General features: G+C 39.3%; 1 protein-coding gene across 9 annotated transcripts in view; it reads right to left on the bottom strand.

The window, feature by feature from the left end:
- Positions 1 to 3,430: 3,430 nt before the first annotated feature.
- The window catches only part of SLTM (SAFB like transcription modulator), a 49,686-nt gene continuing 30,731 nt past the window's right edge, over positions 3,431 to 22,385 (bottom strand). For 7 of the 9 annotated variants that reach the window (XM_047766243.1, XM_047766244.1, XM_047766239.1 and 4 more), the window contains 12 exons: positions 18,878 to 19,027; positions 18,012 to 18,115; positions 17,750 to 17,916; positions 17,186 to 17,271; positions 16,763 to 16,926; positions 13,939 to 14,119; positions 13,081 to 13,205; positions 12,026 to 12,196; positions 10,215 to 10,529; positions 9,954 to 10,098; positions 7,182 to 7,342; positions 3,431 to 4,493 (listed from right to left, as the gene is read on the bottom strand). In XM_047766243.1, the coding sequence (XP_047622199.1) occupies positions 4,385 to 4,493; positions 7,182 to 7,342; positions 9,954 to 10,098; positions 10,215 to 10,529; positions 12,026 to 12,196; positions 13,081 to 13,205; positions 13,939 to 14,119; positions 16,763 to 16,926; positions 17,186 to 17,271; positions 17,750 to 17,916; positions 18,012 to 18,115; positions 18,878 to 19,027 (1,878 nt within the window). In that variant the 3' untranslated portion in view covers positions 3,431 to 4,384. Of the gene's footprint in view, positions 4,494 to 4,605; positions 4,668 to 7,181; positions 7,343 to 9,953; positions 10,099 to 10,214; positions 10,530 to 12,025; positions 12,197 to 13,080; positions 13,206 to 13,938; positions 14,120 to 16,762; positions 16,927 to 17,185; positions 17,272 to 17,749; positions 17,917 to 18,011; positions 18,116 to 18,877; positions 19,028 to 22,385 lie in introns of all 9 variants that reach the window. The other 2 variants (XM_047766241.1, XM_047766242.1) reach the window with 2 other exon arrangements.

Genomic DNA, 22,385 nt, shown 5'->3' with positions numbered 1-22,385 from the left:
GTTTGATGTACTTAGGCAGTCTTTAATAAACCAATGAAATTTTAACTACTGAGCAGTGTTCATACTCTTATTTCCTAACCCTGTTGGCAAATCCAAGGAGGAATATATGCTTTTATGAGCTTGGAGCTAGAGCAAAGATGACTTTATGGTTAATAATCATGCCTAAGGCAGGAATCTCCTCTCAGGGAGCATGAGCCCCTTGGCTTAAGTCTGATGGTCTGGGTAGCCTATCTCTAAACAGTCCCATTTCTTACTGGTCACTGCACCAAGGGGTGGCTTATGAGGCTTTTGGCCCTCCTCAAGCCCTCACCAGATACTCTCAAAGTTACTGATAAGTATTCAGTCTTAAAAGTATGTTGGTTACACCAATGCAATTTCAAGACAAAGCCCAGATCCCCCCACTCTAACCACTACTCCAACCAGACTGCAGCTCCTATACCCCTACTATAAAAATTCTGGGGAGTTGCCATTGTGGCTCAGCAGTAACAAACTCAACTAGTATCCATGATGCCCCGCTCAGTGGGTTAAAGATCCAGCATTGCTGTGAGCTGTGTGTAGGTCGCAGACGTGGCTTGGATACCTCATTGCTGTGGCTGTGGTGTAGGCCAGCGGCTACAGTTCCTATTCAACCCCTAGCCTGGGAAATTCCATATGATACGGGTGTGGCCCTAAAAACAAACAAAAAATCTGAATGCTCCATATAGCTAGTCAACAGTATATATTAAGTAGGTACTAAGTCTCAGATGCTCAGGATATGGCAATAAAAAAACAAAAACCAGACAAAAACCACTGCCCTCCTAGAGCTTATATCCAAGTTGGAAGAGACAAACAATAAATGTCAGATGGGAAGAGGGAGGTAGAATACTGTGGGTAGGACAGTGTAAATACCAGGGAAGATATCACTGAGAAAACATTTTCACAAAGACCTGAAGTGGGATATGTGGATATCTGGGGGAAATGGATACCAGATCAAAGAATCAATGCAAAAGGCCAGAGATGGGATGTCATACTCAAGAAACAGCAAGAGGCCAATGTGACTGAAACAAAGTAAGCAAGGAGACTAGAAGGAAATGAAGTCAGAGAAATGGCACAACTCCAAAGACTGGATTTATTCCAAGGGAGATGAGGTGATATTTGAAGGTTTAAAACAGGAGAAAAATGAGGTGTGGCTGTGCAGACACAGGATAAAGGTAATTGGTACAGAATACATATGTGACAATCAACTATATGGAACCTGACCCTTAAGCATGGTTAGAAGGACTAAGTATAACAGAGAGAAAAGAAAGAGAGAAGCTTATTCTGAAGGAAGCACTGAAGGATTTCAGAAAACAATTTGTTTCAGGTAAAAATAAACAATATTGTTGACTGATGTATGAAATGGTATAGGAAAAAAGAATTTTATGTATGGCAGCTTTACTGTCTATGAAGATATTGACTAAAGATGTGTGAGGATTAGCTAGTTTGTGGGGTAACTGAACATGTTACATCAGAGGTGCTGAGAGGAAAGCTAATTAAGCACCATTGTAGGTATTAGAAAAGACGTGACTTTAGGTAAGGAGCTAGATTAGATGAGGTTTAAAAGAATGCAAAGTAATTTGACATTTCTACAGTAAGGATTGATGTGTTTAATCATTGGAAATGGCTTAAGTATGGAGGAGTTAGTACTGAGTTAGTGACAATCTAGCAAGGGATACAAATACAAGCATAGAGGTTTCTAAATTTTTCTATGAAATTTTGAATCTTTTATTTTTCAGTTGCAATTATTTTTGGCATGTGTAGCTTCTGACTTCAGTTTCTCGCTCAAGCTTATTAAGACTGGCCCTTTCTTGAACCACTGTAAGCTATTACTCTTAAAGCACTGAAACTTTCTACATCATGGCAAAACATTTTTCGATTGCTCAATAAGTCTATGAAGAATAAAAATTTCTCCTTTCTCTTGGTTTTGAGGAACCTATCTTCCAGCCTAATCTCTACTAACTGGTGCCTGAGGGCTACTCTCAAACTCAATGCCAAAATTCCACGTGGTGGATTTGTCAGGTTTTCTCAGCTTGAAAATGCTATATATGGCAATGTGAGGAAAAAATAACCTACCCACCAGTTTATGAATGGTTGTACCATTCAATGTAGGTATGGAAAAGTTGAGTACAAATCAAACATCTAATTTTTTTTGTTTTTTGTTTTTTTAATTTTCTTTCTTTTTTTTTTTGTCTTTTGTCTTTTTAGGGCCACACTCACGGCACATGGAGGTTCCCAGGCTAGGGGTCTAATCAGAGCTGTAGCCGCCAGCCTACACGACAGCCACAGAAACACAGGATCTGAGCCACATCTGCAACCTACACCACAGCTCATGGCAACACCGGATCCTTAATCCACTGAGCGAGGGCAGGGATCGAACCTGCAACCTCATGGTTCCTAGTCGGATTCGTTAACCACTGAGCCATGACGGGAACTCCACATCTAATGTTTTAAGAGGTTACTTCTCAGGTCCTCATCTAAAAACTGGGCAGGAGAGACTGTTACTCTTCAGCTGGCAGGATTTTGAGCATGAGGAAAAGCATTGCACTTAATGCTTAGTACACTGCCCAGCACATAAAGTGCTCAACCAATGCTAGAAACTGTGTAATCCCTTGTGGTGAGCTCCACTCCACAAATGAGGAAAAAGGCCAGAAGTGGCATAATGACCCAAAGTCACAAGAGAGGTAGAAATCAGTTCACTCTAATACATACTGAGGCATCTATCGTGCCATTCTACAAAGTACGGAGGGGTTTGGGATATAAAGAAGTAGACCTCTACACACAACACATTTGCACACCCCATGTGCTCCCACAATTGTAGGGTCAGGAAGGGAAGAAAAGGGTATGAAATCCAGAGCAATAGAGGAAGTGCCAGTTCCCCAAAGAGTCAAAGGCCAAAGTGCCCTGCCTGCCCACAGCACTGCAGCAGTCCGAACCATCTCATGGGCACAGCCATATCCATCAAGGGACATTTAAAAGAACTTTTAAAAAATTCCTTCTCAAATCAAAAAGTGGCCTCAGAGCAATCTCTGGCAACCATCTTTTACTTTGTATGAGCACAGAGACTGGTGACTTTTCCAAGAATCTAGACCATTTACATTACTCATCACCAATTTTTATGAAGGAATGTGGGAGGCTTTAAAGGGGTGGTATCCAGAATTTACCTTAAAGGATTTTCCTGGAAAAGATGCCTTAAAAAAAAAAAAAAGTCATAAGATTAGTGCTTAAGTTTCCAACACTTCAACAGAACATGCTGCCTAGCTACTGAGGTGAAGAGTCAAAGTTAGACTGACTTCCTAGGAACAAAACCCAAAAAAACCTGTCTGTAAAGCTCTAAACCTAGCCAGTTCCTTCGGGCAAGGAAAAGGGCTGGAGGACTAACAACTAAAAAGCTGGAAACAAAGACACACACACATCCAGGTGTGGATTTTTATTTTCACAAAGAGACAACAATGCCTTCCCACATACAAGTATTTACAAAACCCAACTGATTCACCAATCTAGAACCTGGGTTTTTTTCCACTTCTCAACATAGTTGAGAACATGGAAATATTAATACCCACACAATTCCCAGAGATGGAATTTATCCATCAAACAGTGCAGATTACCTAAAAGTGCACTTACCTGCACAACTCAGTCTAAGAACCTCAGTGATACAAACCTCATGGCCAAGGTTTCATTAATCTATTTGGTTTCACACCATGCAAACCTGAACAAGTGTGCTGCTATAATGAACTGAAATTTGGTTCTCATTTTACAATTAAAAAGGTTCTCAACGCTTTAGCAACTATACAGAATATGAAGGTTTATTTCAAAAAAGAGTACATTTTTTTTTAAAACCAGGATACACAGATGCACTTAATGTAACAGTACCTTCTGCAAAAATAGGTTACATAATACTCAGAAATGCAAGGAACAATCTTATTCTCTAAAAATTAAACAGCAGACTTTTTAAGCTTAAACAGCCTTCAAAATGGAGGCTGAAAATGCTTGATGACAAAAAGTAACTCTAGAGCCTGACACCACAGAGCTAATGCTGCAAATTAAACTACTACCACACACCTGTAAACTACTCTTTATATTCACACAGCATTAAACAAAATGGTTTTGATTCCTATCTTTCAAATGTGTCTCAGTGCTGCAAGGAAAAAAGTTGAATGATACACAAAACTATTAAAAGTTACAACAGAACTAAACAGCTTCTCCAAAATTGAGAAAAGCAATCGTGTTAAATTTAAAAAAAAGAGAGAAAAAAAGAAAAGTCTGACAGAACTCTCAAGCAAGTCAGAGGTCCTCTTCATAAGTAGTCAAGTAAAGTTTACAGGAGATTTCAATAAATTATCTTGAAACCATGGCAGAGAGCTAGTTTTCAGAATCGTCGAGGAGGTCCACCCTTAAATGGCTTAAATCCAGAGCCACTTCCTCTTGGCATGGAATTGCCACTGATTTGTACAATTCTATTAATTGGGGATGCATTACTGAAAAAGGTTTAAAAGGAAAAACAAAAGTCAGAGAACAAATGAACAAATAATTATAGCTAATACCTACAAAGAAATTACCATTTACCAGATACTGTTCTTTGTACTTTACCTGTATTAAATAATCTACTCTTTTAACTGTCCTATGAGGTATGTATTGTTACCAACACCACTCTGTTGATGAAGGAAGAGAAAATTGCAGGTTAAGTAACTTGCCAAAGATCACGATGGTGATCTGATAATAAATGGTAACATGAGGATTTCAATTCCATCTTGCATCAAAGCCCCTCCCCCTCTTAGTAATCCATTTAATGGTCTGAGCATGAATGGTCTGGAGTGGTGGTCCAAAGTGTGGTCCCCAGATCTGCAGCCCCAGCATCAACAAGAACTTGAACCTCTGAGCTAGATGTGATTCAAGAAATACTCCTGGAATTTCTTTTATATGTATAACACAACACAGTAGGTATGAATGAATGATATAGGAAAAAAAGTCCACCCCGAAACCAAATAACAAATTTGGGAGATAAAAGCCGCCATAAAATGGTTTGAGGAGCTCCCGTCGTGGCGCAGTGGTTAACGAATCCGACTAGGAACCATGAGGTTGCAGGTTCGGTCCCTGCCCTTGCTCAGCGGGTTGACGATCCGGCGTTGCCGTGAGCTGTGGTGTAGGTTGCAGACACGGCTCGGATCCAGCGTTGCTGTGGCTCTGGCGTAGGCCGGTGGCTGCAGCTCCGATTCAACCCCTAGCCTGGGAACCTCCATATGCCACGGGAGCGGCCCAAGAAATAGCAAAAAAAGACAAAAAAAAATGGTTTGAGCAGACTAAAACAAAATTACAAAAAGGTGTGGACACCAGGCTGAAGAATGTGGATTAGATGCTGTAACCTAAAGAAGCTGTTTGTAGTTTTGGAGCAAGCAAAAAGAGTCTCAATGGGAACATTTAGAAGTAATGTAAATAATGGAGGGGGGAGAAGACTAATTTGGGAAGGTCAGAAAGAAGCTGAAATGAGGAAGAAGGCAAAGCTATCACAGATATCCTTTTGGTAACTCAACCATACTTGGAAATTTATGCTAGGAATGAAGATAGAGATGAGGCCTATATTTTTCTAGTCTGAGTGAATAAGATGCACGGTGGCACTGGCAAATTAAAAGAAGCTGGAGACAACCAAAACATAATGGTTTGAAACAGGACAGGAATGAGCATGCCTGTCATCTTGAATTTATGAAGACATCCAAGCATCTATAGGGAGATCACAATATAGAGCTAAAAATGATGTGTGTCTAAAATCTAACCATTTGACGGCACCAATAAATAAAAAAGGTAGAAAGAAAATTATGGTACGTTAGAAAACAGAGGAATATTTTATTTTATTTTGTTATTTAGGGCCACACCTGTGGCACAGGGAAGTTCCCAGGTTGGGGGTGGAACTGGAGCTGCAGCTGCAGGCCTATGCCACAGCCACAGTAATGTAGGACCCGAGTCGTGTCTGCGACCTACACCACAGCTCACAGCAACACCAGATGCTTAACCCACTGAGCAAGGCCAGGGATCAAATCCGCAGCCTCATGATACTAGCTGGGTCTGTAACTAGCTGGGGAGCCACAGTAGGAACTTCCCCAGAGGAATGTTTTAAAAAAGGAGAAACGAAAGTTCCCACTTTGGTGCAGTTGGTTATGAATTCAACTGCAGTGGTTAAGTCAGGCCCAGCACAGTGGATTAAAGGATCTGGCATTGCCACAGCTGGGGGTCTGGATTCCATCCCAGCCCAGGAACTTCCAAATGCCATGGATATGGCCATATTTAAAAAAAAAAAAAAGGAAAAACAACAGTGCTTAACTACCAAGGAACCCAACAACTACAAAAATGAAAGAATCTATATTTATCAAGAAAAAAGGCAGAGTTTTCCTGTGGCACAGTGGGTTAAGGATCTGGTGTTATCATTGCAGTGCCTTAGGTTGCTGCTATGGTACAGGTTTGATCCCTAGCTCAGGAACTTCTACGTTCAGAAGTTACACACAGCCAAACCAAACAAACAAAGAAGAAAGGCAGTGGTGACCTTTAAAAACCAAGGACAGAGTGAGTGCAGACACAAGCATACTAAACACTCAAGTCTGATGATAAAAGCAACCGATAGAATAGTAGTAACTTGGGTCACTGAACGCAGCTACTGTCTCTCCTAAGACAGAGGAATGAGAAAGAAAGAATGGCATGGAAGAGAGAGAGGTCCAAGACTTGCCAGATGAAAGGCCGTGATGGATTTGGCATGTAAAGAAAATAATGCTCATCTCTCAGAATATGAACAAGCTCTGGGGTAAATGTCCAAAAACGTTGCTAGAGTTATTTGAAAACGGAAGAAGCAGAACATAGTTTCAGTTTCTTCTTCCTTTCTAGGAATCTACTGGATTCTGACATACAGACCTACCTTTACCCAGATCAATATGCCAGAACACCAATCAGTTAACTTACAATGAGGAATATTAGCTAACAAATTAATATCAGATGCCCTGCATATAATCTCCTAAATATTTTAAGTTAATATAAACGGGGAAGTGTGGGGAAATAGCTGGGCAGACTCAGGGTTGTTAAGAGTTGCAATCCAATCTCTGACAAACTATAAAGACCTTTAAGGAAAGGATAAAGGTTTGGTTGCATGCTGGCAGAAAAGTCGTAGCTGATTCACTACTTACCTTGTATGCTGTGTTATCATGCCTGCTCCTGTTCGGCTATCGCCCATTCGCCTCGTATCATGATAGCTAGGCCCTTGAGAAGGGGGACCATGCCATTCTTTCCTTGGTCCACTTGTGTCCCGTCCATGGCGTTCAACCACATGCCGTTCTTCAGGATAGTGCTAAAGAAAAACATATTAAAAGAAAAGTCAAAAGAGCCTTAGCCTCAGGCCAATTTACTTATGCTGGTGCCCTTTTAATGTCAAAAGGAAATCAGTAAGCTGGCTGAGAAGATGAAAGAATGAATAAGATGAAAAAAGTTTTCATTTACTGAGAAGCATCTAAGGCTTCAGGGTAGGGTATGAGGGGGGGATGATTCAGCGTTGGTATTTCCATTATCTTCTAATACCCATGTACATTTGACCTTTGAGTATTTCTGCATCTCTATATAGTGCCTGGATCTATACATACCTGAGAAGGCATGCTGAGGGAGTTCCCATAGTGGCTCAGTGGTTAACGAATCCGACTAGAAACCATGAGGTTGAGGGTTCGATCCCTGGCCTTGCTCAGTGGGTTAGGGATCCGGCATTGCCATGAACTGTGGTGTAGGTTGCAGATGCGGCTCGGATCCCCGAATGGCTGTGGCTGTGGCGTAGGCCCATGGCTACAGCTCCGATTGGACCCCTAGCCTGGGAACCTCCATGTGCCGCAGCAATGGCCCAAGAAATGGCAAAAAGACAAAAAGACAAAAGAAAAAGAAGAAGGCATGCTGAGAGGTCAAAACCTTAAGACAAGTTAGGGTGGGTTGGGATATATGATCAACATGCAAATACCACATAGAAAACTAGAGCTGTCATCTTATTTTACACAGTACTAGTTAGTGCTGTGGCTCTTAAAAGGTTTTACATCCATGACTATGGAAAAAGAGAAAAAAAAAAAAAATGAACATACAGAAACAAAAGCCAGAGAACTAAGGATCTGAGAAAAAAAAAAAAAAGAAGTCAAAAGTCAGGATACTTGACCTACAGAAAATAAAGGTGAAGGTACCCCAAAGATATACTATCATCAGAACAGCTTATAGATGAACACCATGAAAATCAAATTTGCAAGGGAAGAACAGGATCTCTTCCTCAAGACACCTTTTGTAAAAGGGTAGCTGAATGCAGGGGAGCTAGCTAGTCTGAGACTGCCTTAAATTTTACTCTAAGTAAGACAGAGTATCAAATCTATGTATCAAATCTATGTATCAGTATCTATGTATCAAATCCTAAAAGTTCTATCAGGGTAAAAGCTCAATGAACTGATCTACTGAACATTTCTACTTAGTAGAAATATTAAAACTTATAAATCCCAGCAGGCTCAAATCCTTATCATAAGTGCTTTGTGTGAAATGGCAGGCATGTAGCAGTATTAGCTAGAATGCTATGAGATTAAAAGATTTTCTGGTAAAAAAACGTTGCTACGAAACCTAATATGCACTGAAATACAAAACAGAGCACCAGAGTATAATTCAGGCTGAAGGATGGATACACACACACGTGGACACATATACACACTTCAGAATTATTTTTTGTAAATAATTTAAGAGAATATTCTATCTCTGCTACTGTCGACTCACATGCTACTATTTTATCAACAAGAATGCTCTCAAATTGGAGCTGCTAAGAGATGTCCTCTGCCCAGGTTCATTAACTTACAAAATATTCAAGGCAATAATAGCAAAGAGTAAAAAAGCAATTTAAAAATACAAAATATTCCACTCACCTACCTTTAGAAATTAACAAAAAAGAGACATAAGTTTTATTTCAGTTCTACACTTTAAGCTACTCAATGAAGTAAGAAAAAAGAGAGAGTACTATTAAAAAAAAAAAGGAAAGAAAGAGAGTTCCCATCATGGCTCAGCAGTTAACGAACCCAACTGGCATCCATGAGGACATGGGTTCATTCCCTGGCCTCACGCAATGGGTTAAGGATCCAGCGTTGCTGTGAGCTGTGGTATAGGTCGCAGACGTGGATCAGATCATAAGCTGCTGTGCCCAGCAGCTGCAGCTCCAATTCAGTCCCTAGCCTGGGAACTTCCATATGCCGCAGGTGCAGCCCTACAAAGAAAAAGAAAAAAGAAAAAAAAAGGAAAAGGTGAAAGGAAAACACAAACAGAGGCCAAAAATTCACCATCTAGTTTAAAAGCCTCAATTTCTTTAAAAAGAAATAAAGCCAAAGTAATCATTAGTCTACCAAATATAACAACATATTTAACAAATATACTACCAAATATAACAAGTCTCAAATTTTAACAGAAGATTTAATAAAAACAGAATAAGAACTTGAGAACTACAATCATTTTATGATGTATATAAGTCAAATCATTATGTGGTACACTTTAAACTTACACAGTTCTGTATGTCAATTATATCTCAATATAACTGCAAGGGGGGAAGAAAAGAATTTCACAGCTAATATCCTACTTCTCTGGACTACTCTGTTCAATTACTGACTTCAAATACAAGAAGCAGAGTTTCTGCTGTGGGTAGTGGGGGTAAGAATCTAACTGCAGCAGCTCAGGTCACTGCAGAGGGTTCAATCCCTTGCCTGGAAACTTCAATATGCTGTGGGTGTGCCCATTAAAAAAAAAAATACAAGAAGCATTAAGATCGTTTTCGGGAAACCAGTCTCCCAATCATTCTAATCTAACTAATCTAGGCCACACCCAAATAAGAGTATAAATACAATGCGTCTCATAAATTCCATACGTTTACTCCTGAAGAGGTGACAATAATCCTTGTCAGCATTTACCTGTGCTCCACTTCCTCGGTCTGTGATTACTCCTCTGTCTCCCTCTCTGCTTCCATAGCCTGAGGCATTACTGCGACTTCCAGGGGGAGCCCCTCTTACACTGTGTCCTGATACGTCTCTCCCAGATCGTTCTGGCCTTTCAACTCTGTTGAACAAAATCCAAAAACATATACAATCAAACTCTATTAAAACTTTTTTTGAAAAACCCAAATGCATTATGTACCACCACTAGTGAGGCATCATCAGAAACCACACAAATACCTTGTTTCCCGTTTGTCGGTGGACATGCCTCCTTCACTCTTCCAGGAGTTTGGTCTGGAGGGATTGGGCCCTCCTTCTCGAGGATGTCTAGCGTGAGTGATATCAGGCCTGTCATGAATGATCACTGTTCTCCTCTCATCTCGTTCCCCTCGGACTTCTCGCCTGTCTGTTTCTCTAAGTTCATTTCTTGGTGGTGGTGGCTCATTTCTTCTGGAATCGCTGAAATTTTTGGGGTATCTTTCAAAACCTGGATCTTCTCTGCGTGCAGAAGGACGTGTTTTTTTCCCTTCACTTGGACCAACAAAACGTTCTCGCCTGTTATCCAATACAAAGAACACAGGTCCTGAGAAACACCTGGCCTTATTCTTAACTTCATTACATAACCTATAACAACACCTTCTTTAAAAATTAACTTAAGGCAAAACGACCAACAAAAAAACCACAATTATTGATTCTAATAACCAATAATCTTTTTGTTTTGTTTTGTTTTGTTTTTGCTTTTCAGGGCTGCACTCACAGCATAAGGAAGTTTCCAGGCTAGGGGTTGAATCAGAGCTACAGATGCCAGCCTACACCACAGCCACAGCAACACCAGACCCGAGGCATCTACGGCCTACACCACAGCTCATGGCAACACCAGATCCTTAATCCATTGAGCAAGGCCAGGGATCGAACCCTCATCCTCATGGATCCTAGTCAGGATCGTTAACCTCTAACCAGGAAGGGAACTCCTAACCAATGTTCTTTTAAACTGAGCTAAATGTCTAGCACAAAGGTTGTTTTCTTAGCACCCAAGGAGAATTACATCAGATGCTCAAGTCTCTATGAACCTGAAGGAATCTTACTATTCTTCACAACTAAGGCATATCATACCCAAAGCTAACAGTATTTTCATTTAGTTTTTTTGTTTTTTCTTTTTGTTCTTTCCATTTTTGGCCAACCAGCAGCAAACGGAGTTCTTGAGCCAAGGATCAGATCCAAACAGCAATTGCAACCTACAACACAGCTGCAGCAACCCTGATCCTTAACGCACTGTGCTAGGCTGGGGATTGAAACTGCATCCCAATGCTCCACCATAGGAATTTCTGCTTCCACTTAGTTTGAAAGGTTAAGAAGATAAAGCCAACTTACTTAACCATGTTATGGTGGCCTAGTAAACTAATTCTGAATACTCAATCACATTCTAATTAACAAAAACCAAACATATTATTTGTTCTAAACACCTCAGTTATGACCTGTATTTCTTAATTAAGATTTTAATAGAGAACCTAACTTGTAACTAGTAAGGTTTGTATATCAAATACAATTTTCTTTTTTTTGGCGACCCCGAGGCATATGGAGTTCCTGGGCCATGGATCAGACCCAAGCCACACTTGCAACTTAAGCTGCAACTTGCAGCTATGACAACACCAGATCCTTAAGCCACTGTGCCAGGCCAGAGACTGAACCTCATCTCAGCACTCCCAAGACACCACCGAGCTGGTTGCACCACAGTGAGAACGCCACCAAATACAATTTTCTTTCTTTTTTTGGTCTTTTTGTCTTTTTAGGGCCACACTGAGGTACATGGAGGTTCCCAGGCTAGGGATCCAACTGGAGCTGTAGCTGCCAGCCACCACCACAGCTACAGCAACACAGGATCCAAGCTGCATCTGCGACCTACACCAGGGCTCACAGCAACGCTGGATCCTTAACCCAGTAAGTGAGGCCAGGGATCAAACCCGCATCCTCATGGATGCTAGTTGGGTTCGTTAACTGCTGAGCCATGATGGGAACTCCCACCAAATACAATTTTCAACATATCAATTTACCTTTCAAAAGATGAAGACTGTATTGATGAACTGTCAGGAAACCTGCCCCTCTCTCGGTGATCAAAGTCATTAAATCTATTCTGTTGGCGAGAGTAGTCAGATCCATGACCAAATCGTGCATCTGTATCTAGAGACAACTTTTTATTCTCGCTCCAATAAGGATCATCTCGCCTTGAAGAGAAATATTTGCTCATTTATACAAATTAGTTTTACAACAATCAAATGACACTTACTTGGAGTCATACATACCACATGCTAGGAACTGTGGATATAGAGAGCTAATAATCTCAAAACAAAACATTCTGTTACAAGAACAAGCTAGCAAAACATTATTAAATTATATAAAGTCATATACCATTAGAGGAATTTCACATGAAAGAAAATAGTTGAAAAGCTACTTGTTTTAAAATTATTAAATGGAAAAGACAAATAGTATAAAATACTTGATACCATTTTATAATACAATTCTAACCAGGAGTATATAACCTTCTTGATTATACTTTGGAAAGGTTAGAGAGGTAAGTCTCCAATACTATTCACTCACTTATTTCTCAATACAACCAACTAAATCTTGGAATTTATATTAAGAAAATTAAATTACTATATTATAGAATTTGTATTCAGAAAATTAAATTACTATATTATAGAATTTGTATTCAGAAAATTAAATTACTATATTGTATTTTGAAATCTACTAAGAAGCATGAAGGTAAACATACAAGAGAATCTACATTTTAGTTATGACTTCCATTTCTATACTATCTGCTACTCTGTAAGAATTTTCAAAATGGGTCTGAGTTTGAGAACTGAAGCCTACCATGTATTTCCAGTCACAACGGAAAAACATTTGGCATTGGAAGGGACACAGGGAAAGAAGAGCAGACTCTTCCTATTGACAACGCACTGGGTCCAATCCAATACCGCCATCGTTCCCTTCCCTGTTGATTATGACCTTTTATTCCAGTCAGGGGGACCTGCACTTTCTAATTCTCAAATTAGTCTTAGCTTGAAAGGAGTAAGACAGCAAGTAACCATTAAAGAAATTAAGCAACTACCTATGATCTATATCACGTGGGCGTTTCAAAGAATTCCTTTTTTCTTGTTCATAACGAAGCTGCTGCTGTTGCCTTCTTAGTTCCTCTCGTTCTCGAGCAATACGTTCAGCTTCTTTACGACGTTCCTTCAGACAACACAGAAGGAAGAACCAACCAAGGCAAAATGAAAACATGAGGTAAGTGTAAGTGCAAACTTGTTTTCATCCTGTCATTAAAAAGCACCACAGGCAAGCACCAGGCAAAACACATTCCTGGGACAAATAAACACATTTGATTTCAATAATCAACCATCTAGGCTATGACTATTGTTCTGCAACATTAAAATTAAGAGATTGTGTGCTGAAAGCTGGCAAGTAATTGGGAAGGTCAAATTTAGTTTAATCATTTGAACAAAAGCACCTAAAGGTAATTAGAAATAGCATTCTTAATATGGATGATGACTAAGTGCCTTAAAATCCTGGATGCAATTCTGCAAAGAGAGGCAATATTTCCTTCCAGCCTTGGGAAATCATTCCCACTATAATATGTAAGGAAACAGTTATTATTTTCTAAGAATGGGATAGTGACAGAGCCTGGATTACAACTACTCTGGACTCATAGTCCTATGCTCAGACTATTACGCTGCCATGATATTGCAGAGCTTGAGTTATATTACCAACTGGCTAGAACAAAGTCACTACTAAATGTATTTAAAACTAGCACCTAATTCACTGTTATCTTTCAGGGACACTTAATAAATGCTCATTAGCTGAACTTACTCTATAGAAGCTTTACAACATGTAAAGCAAATTTTAGGGCAAAAATTACAAGGTTTGAAAAAGGTCAGTTATTTAAGATGAAAAGATTTTCTGACTGCACCTGTTCAATACGAATGCGTTCCCTTTCCAAGCGTTCGCGTTCCATCCTCTCTCTCTCTAGTTTTTGCCTTTCAATTTCTAGGCGCTCTCTCTCTCTCTGTAAGCGTTCCCGTTCTTCCCGTTCACGAATTATTCTAATGCGTTCTCGCTCTCGACGCTCTCTTTCTGCAATCTCTCTTCGTCTAACAAAAATCAGTATTTAGAAATACTTAAATTATGCTAGCACTGTGTGAAAGAGAATAGCTTTTGAATTTGTAGTTTTCCTTGAGGTTGGCAATTTTAAACTTCAACTCATTCTAAGTAGTTTTAATGTAATTGGAAAGAGAACTCAAAACTTTAAACAGATTTCAATACTGTCACTTATTTATTAAGACTATCAACTGAACAGCTGAATTTTATAGAACAGTTGCCTCTTAGATGATTCCTGTTTAAATAAAAACCCCACTCTAACAGCCCATTAATTAATCAACATTTTAAAAAGGAAAGTCTACATATATGAATTTACAAAGCTACAATTTCTATTGCTTTTGATAGAAAAATTTCCAGTACCTAGGATATACTTTCTCCTTAAACAAGGTAGGCCTTATTTTTGATAACTTGGGATCATAACCATCAACATGAATTATAGTAAATGCTATAATATATAATAAATGGTTGCCCTCAAGGCTTCTTTTGAAGGGTTCAAGGCACATAATAGATGACTCCTGGTAACACATTTCTTAGAGTCAGGAGGTTGTTCAAATGTTTGCTATAACTAAATTAAGTTATTGTATTAAGACTTGTAATAGTGTTTTTAATCACTTCCTTACTTTAAGGGACCCAATATATTCTATCAGCATGTCTTGCCCTAGGAACCCAGAAGTTCTCAAATGGTTCAGTAGTGCCCCATGGAAACTTGAGATGTATTTTTTTGTGTCTTTTTAGGGGCGCACCCGCGGCATATGGAAGTTCCCAGGATATGTGTCGAATTTGAGCTGTAGCTGCCGGCCTACACCACAGCCACAGCAACACGAGATCGGAGCCACGTCTTTGACCTACACCACAGCTCACGGCAACACCAGATCCTTAACCCACTGAGCGAGGGGTCGAACCTGCATCCTCATGGATGTTTCCACTGAGCCACAATGGTAACTCCTGAGGGGCATTTTTAATTATCACAATGACCATGGGGCTGTTACCAGCAATTAGTGAAGAGGACCAAGGACTCTAAATATCTTAGGACGCTTCAAACAGTCAGGATAGTCTTGCACAACAAAAATCTGTCCAATACTTCTAATGCCTTCCAAATGCCATAACTGACATCCATGTCATTAAAACAGAACAAAATCACCTTTAGAGAAAAAAAAAAAATCTGGCTCTAGAACTTAACTCATTTTTAATAAATGCTATCTATGTTGGCTTGCTTTGGCATGGTTTTACACACACTAAAGATTCCACGAATGCAACTCCATATAAATAGAAGGAAAATTATACTTTCTTGAAAACTTCACCAAGAGTTGTTCACCAATTCAGAAATCACCTCATAATGTCAACAATACTCCTGGCATTTGACTCAATACAACAAACCAGTATCAGTATTTGCAGCTGTCACATTCTCACTAAGTCTTAAGAGGGATACAAACTTCATGAGATTTTCTAGAGAGTTATGCCTCAACATTCACATCTGGAATATATGCTTCATCATAAATCATTTTTATTATTCCTTCATTTTAAGAGTTAAGGTATTATATTAATATTTTGGAAATTATTGTATAGGTAGGTATATTATATATCAATTTTACTTCAGATTAATAAAGAAGGTGCTGCAATTTACTTTGCTGTTTTTACTATAAAAGGGGTGCTGGTCTGAGAGGTTTGAGAAATGCTGCTCTAATAATTCCCATTCTCACTCTCCTCCCAACCTGTGGTCATCTAAACAGGAAGGTTAGCATATTGAGACTTCTTTGAAAAAAGGGAAAAATGGGTCTAGAGTAATGCAAGGGTTATTTCTTTTTAGTAAAGTGTATGGCAATCATAGTATTACTTAAGTTGCTAAAAGCATCTCTGGTAGTTCCTGGCACTCTTGTGAATAAACATATGAAATTTCATGGTAAGTGACCTTTCGACAATATAGGTTAGTATTTGGAAAATTTTATTATGAAACACAAGACTATATTAAGTGGCATCCAAAAATTGATATATGAAAGTAAACTGGCACTCATAAGGAATTGTTGAGATACTGCCACTAAAAATAAAAGTTTTCCTTTGTTCTCAGTTTTGTTTCAAAGAGAATTCTTGCTTTAGGGAAAACTTGAACACAAAGTTTACAGGGCAAATCTTCCTTTACTTGGGCTCTAATTCAAAGTACAACGGATTTTTCCTAAAATGTTAACATACTATTTGACCACTGTAGCTTACATTGAGACTATCTTATCTCAAAATTAATTTTTTTCTTTAAAGTTTTTTTTATGGCGGCAGCTTTGGAGTAGAGGAAAGAGCATTGGACTTGGAGTCAGAAGACTTGGATCTGAGTCCCGACTCTGCCACTCATTAGTCATGTGGCATTGGAAGAGTCATTTAGCCTCTCTGGGCCTCCTTTTTTTATCCACTCATATAATGGATATAACTAACCACACAAAATTGTTGAGATAGAGATAACAGATGGAAAGGTATTTTGTAAATTGTAAAATACTATGCAATCTTAAGAAATCATTAGGTTTTACTGCACTTCTTAAAAGTGACAAATATCTTTCTATAGGAATACAATTTCCAGAAATCTGGTTTATAATTAATGTTAAAGATGTACCTATAGTTAAAGACAGGTATAAAACAGACTCTTTTCCTACCTTCGAAGTTCCATTGCTCTTCTCAGTCTTTCAAAACGAACTAAATGTTCTCTCAATCTCTGTTCCTTCATCTTTTCAAAAGGCAAGATGTCTTTCCTCCTGTAGTCTTTGTCCCTTTTTTTATCTAAGCTAGCTCTCTCCTTTTCCTTGCTTCTTCCATGAATCTATAGAAGGAGGAAAAAATAAGAGGACTAGAAGTTAAAATAATTTTGTTTTTCAAGTTAAGCTGGTCATTTAAAAAGCAAGAATGAGGGAGGTTCCCTGGTGGCCAAAAAAAAAAAAAAAAAGGCTTAAATGACTAATGATGTGCCCCTTTCTTAGATTTTCTAGCATGGAAGTATGCAAAAATTGTTACAGAGATACTGAATTATCTTCTTTTGGAAACAGGTGGCACAGTACTTTATATCCCTCTCAGAGACTTACTTTCTCATATCTTCCTCTCCTTGATGGCTTACAATGATCTCCTTTAGTTTGGTCTAGTATAACCATATGTCCTGGACTCTTTGAACCTAAGGAAAAAAAAAAAATCAGATAAGCACATGTCTAAAAATATATAAATATATATTTATTTTAAAAAAAATACACTGTAAAAATGAATTCTTAACCAGATATTCACAAGCCAATACATAAAATAAAAAAACTCATTTATTCTATGAGAGCTTAAATGTAAAGAATTTTTAAAGCTCAATCCACTAACATAAATATTTTCAGCGATACCGAAAGTTCAATTACATAGCTATTACTCAAAGACCGTGTTCAGTCAGCCCTGATTTAACAGTAAATGGCCTTAACTGCAAGACATTTGCTTCCTAAAAGTGGAAAAGGAGAAGACCATCAGTCCTATTAGACCTGTTTCTCTACCACAGTGACATTTAATAATGCAGTTTAACTTTTATCTGGATTGTAATCTCAATTTCTCCTTCCACTATAAAAATTAAGTTGTAGGGTGCATGAGAAAGGGATTGAGAAGAAAGATACATAGCATACTTATTCGTTTCTTTTCTTCACTTTTTTTTATTGATTCTGAAGTTTGGCCACTTGATCCATTATCATTCTTCTCATCTTTACCTTCTAGTTTCTTAGTATCCTTGCTTTCTTTTTTTTCTGCTTTCTCAGACGACCTTTTCTCTTCTTTTTTGACTGAGGCTTGTGTCCTGACCATACCACACCACACAAGAAAACAACAGAATGAGGCTACTTTATTATAGTACCAAAAAAGTCTGTGCTTATCAACAAAATAAATCCTTACTTGCTAGTTCTATCACTCATATTTTTTTTGTCTCCGGAACTTCTTGAACTACTCTTTTCATCATTTTCTTTCTTCAACTCTTTCTTAGAAGGATCACCTTTGACCTGTTTAAATGGAAAAAAAAAAAAAATCACCTGGAGTTCCCGTCACGGCGCAGTGGTTAACGAATCCGACTAGGAACCATGAGGTTGCGGGTTCGGTCCCTGCCCTTGCTCAGTGGGTTAATGATCCGGCGTTGCCATGAGCTGTGGTGTAGGTCGCAGACTCGGCTCGGATCCTGCGTTGCTGTGGCTCTGGCATAGGCCGGAGACTACAGCTCCGATTCGACCCCTAGCCTGGGAACCTCCATATGCCGCGGGAGCGGCCCAAAGATAATAGCAAAAAGACCAAAAAAAAAAAAAAAAATCACCTAAGTTCTAAAGTTACGCATTTTTATACCTATTAAAAGTATGTTGAAAATGGAGTTCCCATGGTGGCTCAGTGGTTAATGAATCTGACTAGGAACCATGAGGTTGTGGGTTCGATCCCTGGCCTTGCTAAGTGGGTTAAGGATCCAGTGTTGCTGTGAGCTGTGGTGTAGGTCGCAGACGAGGTTTGGGTCTTGTGAGGCTGCGGCTGTGGTAATAGACTGGCGGCTACAGCTCCAATTAGACCCATAGCATGGGAACCTCCATATGCCACAGGTGCGGCCCTAGAAAAGGCAAAAACAAACAAAAAAAAGTATGTTGAAAATTTGGAAAACAGGAAAAAAAATGAGTATATAAAAATTAAAATCATTCCTAATTCCACTCCCTACTAATGTACATCTTTGAGACTTATTAGCCTTGAAAGTAACCTCCTTTTTATAAACAGTTTGGCAAGCTTACTTTTTCAACAGATATCAGCTGTCCATGCAGCTCAGAGCGATGAAGATGTGCAATACATCTGGACACCTCTGTGCTTGAAGACATAGTTACAATGCCATAGCACTTGGCCCCAGGACTTCGAGCATTCGTAACTACTTTTGCACTCAGAACCTGTAAAATGAGATTATACTTAGAAAGTTATACAACTTTACAACTACATACATTTCTAAATAGATAAAAATTCAGAACAGAGACTATTCAATTCAAAAGATAAGTTCAGGATATATACATTTAGGATAAAGGGTAAATTTAAGATACATATTATTGATTTATACTCTTCTAGTCACCATCAATCCTGCCTATACTTACTAAGTTTAGGGGAACAACTTAAAGTGTCAAAAAGCTGGGTTCTGATGGTCTAGTGGTTAGGATTTGGCACTTTCATGGAGTTCAATCCCTGGTCTGGGAACTAAGATCCCATATCAAGCAGCTGCAAAATGCAGACAAAAAAAATAAAGTATCAAAAAGCAATTAAACTTTCAGTTTTTTTTGTCTTTTGTCTTTTTAGGGCCGCACCCGCGGCATATGGAAATTCCCAGGCTAGGGGCTGGATTGGAGCTATAGCTGCCGGCATATACCATAGCTCACAGCAATGCTGGATTCCTTAATCTATTGAGCAAGGCCAGGGATTGGAGCTGCATCCTCACGGATACTAGTCAGATTCATTAACCACTGAGCCACGATGGGAACTCTAAACTTTCAGTTTTTTTCTTTTTTTCAAATATATTACCAAAACACAGTCAGCCACATCAATGAAGTAATGGCACACTTAGCAAACGCAAAAAAATAATATTCTCAATTAGATTTGGGCCAAAATTTCTCTTTCAAAGGCTCACCCTGAATCTCTTAAAGACAAGGGAAAAAAGAGTTAAGTTCCTAGAAGTGTCTAGATAAGTGTTAACACTTTTCTATTAGGACTCACTATAAGAAACTTTCAAAAATGGAGTTCCTGTCATGGTACAGCAGAAACGAATCTAACCAAGAACCATGAGGCTGCGGATTCAATCCCTGGTCTCGCTCAGTGGGTTGGGGATCTGGCATTAATGAGAGCTGCGGTGTAGGTTGCAGATGTGGCTCAGATCCCGAGTTGCTGTGGCTGTGGTGTAGGCCGGCGGCTACAGCTCCAATTAGACCCCTAGCCTGGGAACCTCAATATGCAACAGGTGTGGCCTAAAAAGCAAAAAAATAAAAAGAAACTTTCAAAAATGAATAAAGAATCTGCCACATGTGAAAATGCAACCTTAAAAATACACCCAGAGTTCCCGTTGTGGCTCAGCAGGTTAAGAATTCAACACAGCATCCGTGAGGACGTGGGCTTGATCCCTGGCCTCACTTGGTGGATAAACGCTCCAGCATTGCCACAAGATGCAGGGTAGGTCACAGGTACGGCTTTGATTTGACCCCTAGCTGGGGAACATCCATATGCTGCAGGTGCAGCTATAAAAAGAAAAAAAAATACACCCTAAAAAAACCACTCTAAAAAGACATTTTCCACCTATATACTTTTAAAATGTACACCAATATAAAAATGACAAATAATTTCAATTCTATAAAATGAATAGGTGAGAGACACAAGGCAGGGATGGGTGAGTGAGAACAGTGAGCGAGAATAAACCTAGTGCTGAACAAGCAGGAATACAGACATAGCATCAAGCAGAGGTACACAGGGAATTCAGGAGGTTGTAAGGTGTTGAGTGGCTGGAAACTATCAGCTTTTACCCTCAACTCTGGGAAAGAGCTGACTTGCCTCAACAGTATTTTAATTTTTAAGCCCAAGGTCCTTGTTATAATTGCATCTTATTCTTATACAGTTTTAGTTCTAAGAATGCCAACATCAAAAAATTGTTCTCAGAGTTCCCGTTGTGGCACAGCAAAAATGAATCTGTCTAGGAACCATGTGGTTTAGGGTTCAATCCCTGGCCTCACTCAGTGGGTTAAGGACCCAGCGTTGCTGTGAGCTATGGTTGTAGGTTGCAGACGCAGCTCAGATCCAGCATTGCTGTGGCTGTGGCATAGGCCAGCAGCTACAGCTCCAATTTGACCCCTAGACTGGGAACATCCATATGCCATGGGTGTGGCCCTAAAAATGACAAAAGGCAAAAAAAAAGTTGTTCTATACCTTTAACAATAAACTGTTGAAAAGAGAACCACAAATATACCACAAATGATCATAGGACAATTCTCAGTGTTATGTATCTGATACCTACAAGAACCTCCTTAATGCACAGCCAACTCTAATTAGAAAAAGGGGGAAAAAAAAACACAAAAACCTCCCACAATCAACAAGACAGATTTTTTTTTTTTTGGCCGGGGCGGGGGGGGGAGGGGGGGGCATTTTAGGGCCATACCTGCGGCATATGGAGGTTGCCAGACTAGGGGTCAAATTGGAGCTGTAGCCGCTGGCCAACACCACAGCCACAGCAACACAGGATCCAAGCCGAGTCTGTGATCTACACCACAGCTCACAGAAACACAAGATCCTTCACCCACTGAGCAAGGCCAAGGATCGAATCTGTGTCCTCATGGATACTAGTCAGATTCGTTTCCATTGAGCCATGACATGAACTCCCCGAGACAGATTTTTGTAACCTTCCTTAATGGCTATTTACCAACACTGATCATTAATAAACATCTGAAAGCCTACCACATGCACACAAAGTATAGTAGATAAGATCCCTGCTATCCAAGAATTCACACCACAGTAGGTTATATATAAGGTATACTGAGGCGTTCCCGTCCTGGCACAGTGGTTAACGAATCCAACTAGGAAACATGAGGTTGCAGGTTCGATCCCTGGCCTTGCTTAGTGGGTTTAGGATCCGGTGTTGCCGTGAGCTGTGGGGTAGGTCGCAGATGTGGCTCAGATCCCGCATTGCTATGGCTCTGGCGTGGGCCAGTGGCTACAGCTCCGATTAGACCCCTAGCCTGGGAACCTCCATATACCGCGGGAACGGCCCTAGAAGAAGCAAAAAGACAGAAAAAAAAAAAAGGATACTGAAAACTGAAATGTAAGGTAGAATACAGTGAGTGCCCTGAGGAATGCCGATCAACTGCCATTTAATTCAACAGCTAATTACATTTGGTCACTTGTGATGGAACATGATAGAGGATAATGTGAGAAAAAGAATATACATATATGTACGTATTTTTGCTGTACAGCAGAAATTGACAGAACATTGTAAATCAAGTATAATACAAAAATGAAATCTTAAAAAATAAAAAATTCAGTTATTAACTGAATATTCAATTCATTTAATTATTAATTGTGCTTCTCTTCAAGTCTCCCCTTATATGCCAGAAAAACTTGTAATGACCCAACTACAGTAAAGTCTCCTTTTTTGCTCTCCTAGCATCCTGTACTCTTCCTTCATGGCACAAATCAAAACTTAAAAAAAAAATTAAGGTCTATTTTACCAGTTTTGCTTTTTTCCCCACCACTGTACTAGAATTTTTATGGTGACAGGAACCA

This window comes from Phacochoerus africanus, chromosome 2, assembly GCF_016906955.1.
Source record: "Phacochoerus africanus isolate WHEZ1 chromosome 2, ROS_Pafr_v1, whole genome shotgun sequence".
Classification (NCBI taxonomy): Eukaryota; Metazoa; Chordata; class Mammalia; order Artiodactyla; family Suidae; genus Phacochoerus; species Phacochoerus africanus.
This window is presented reverse-complemented; position numbering and strand designations above follow the sequence as displayed.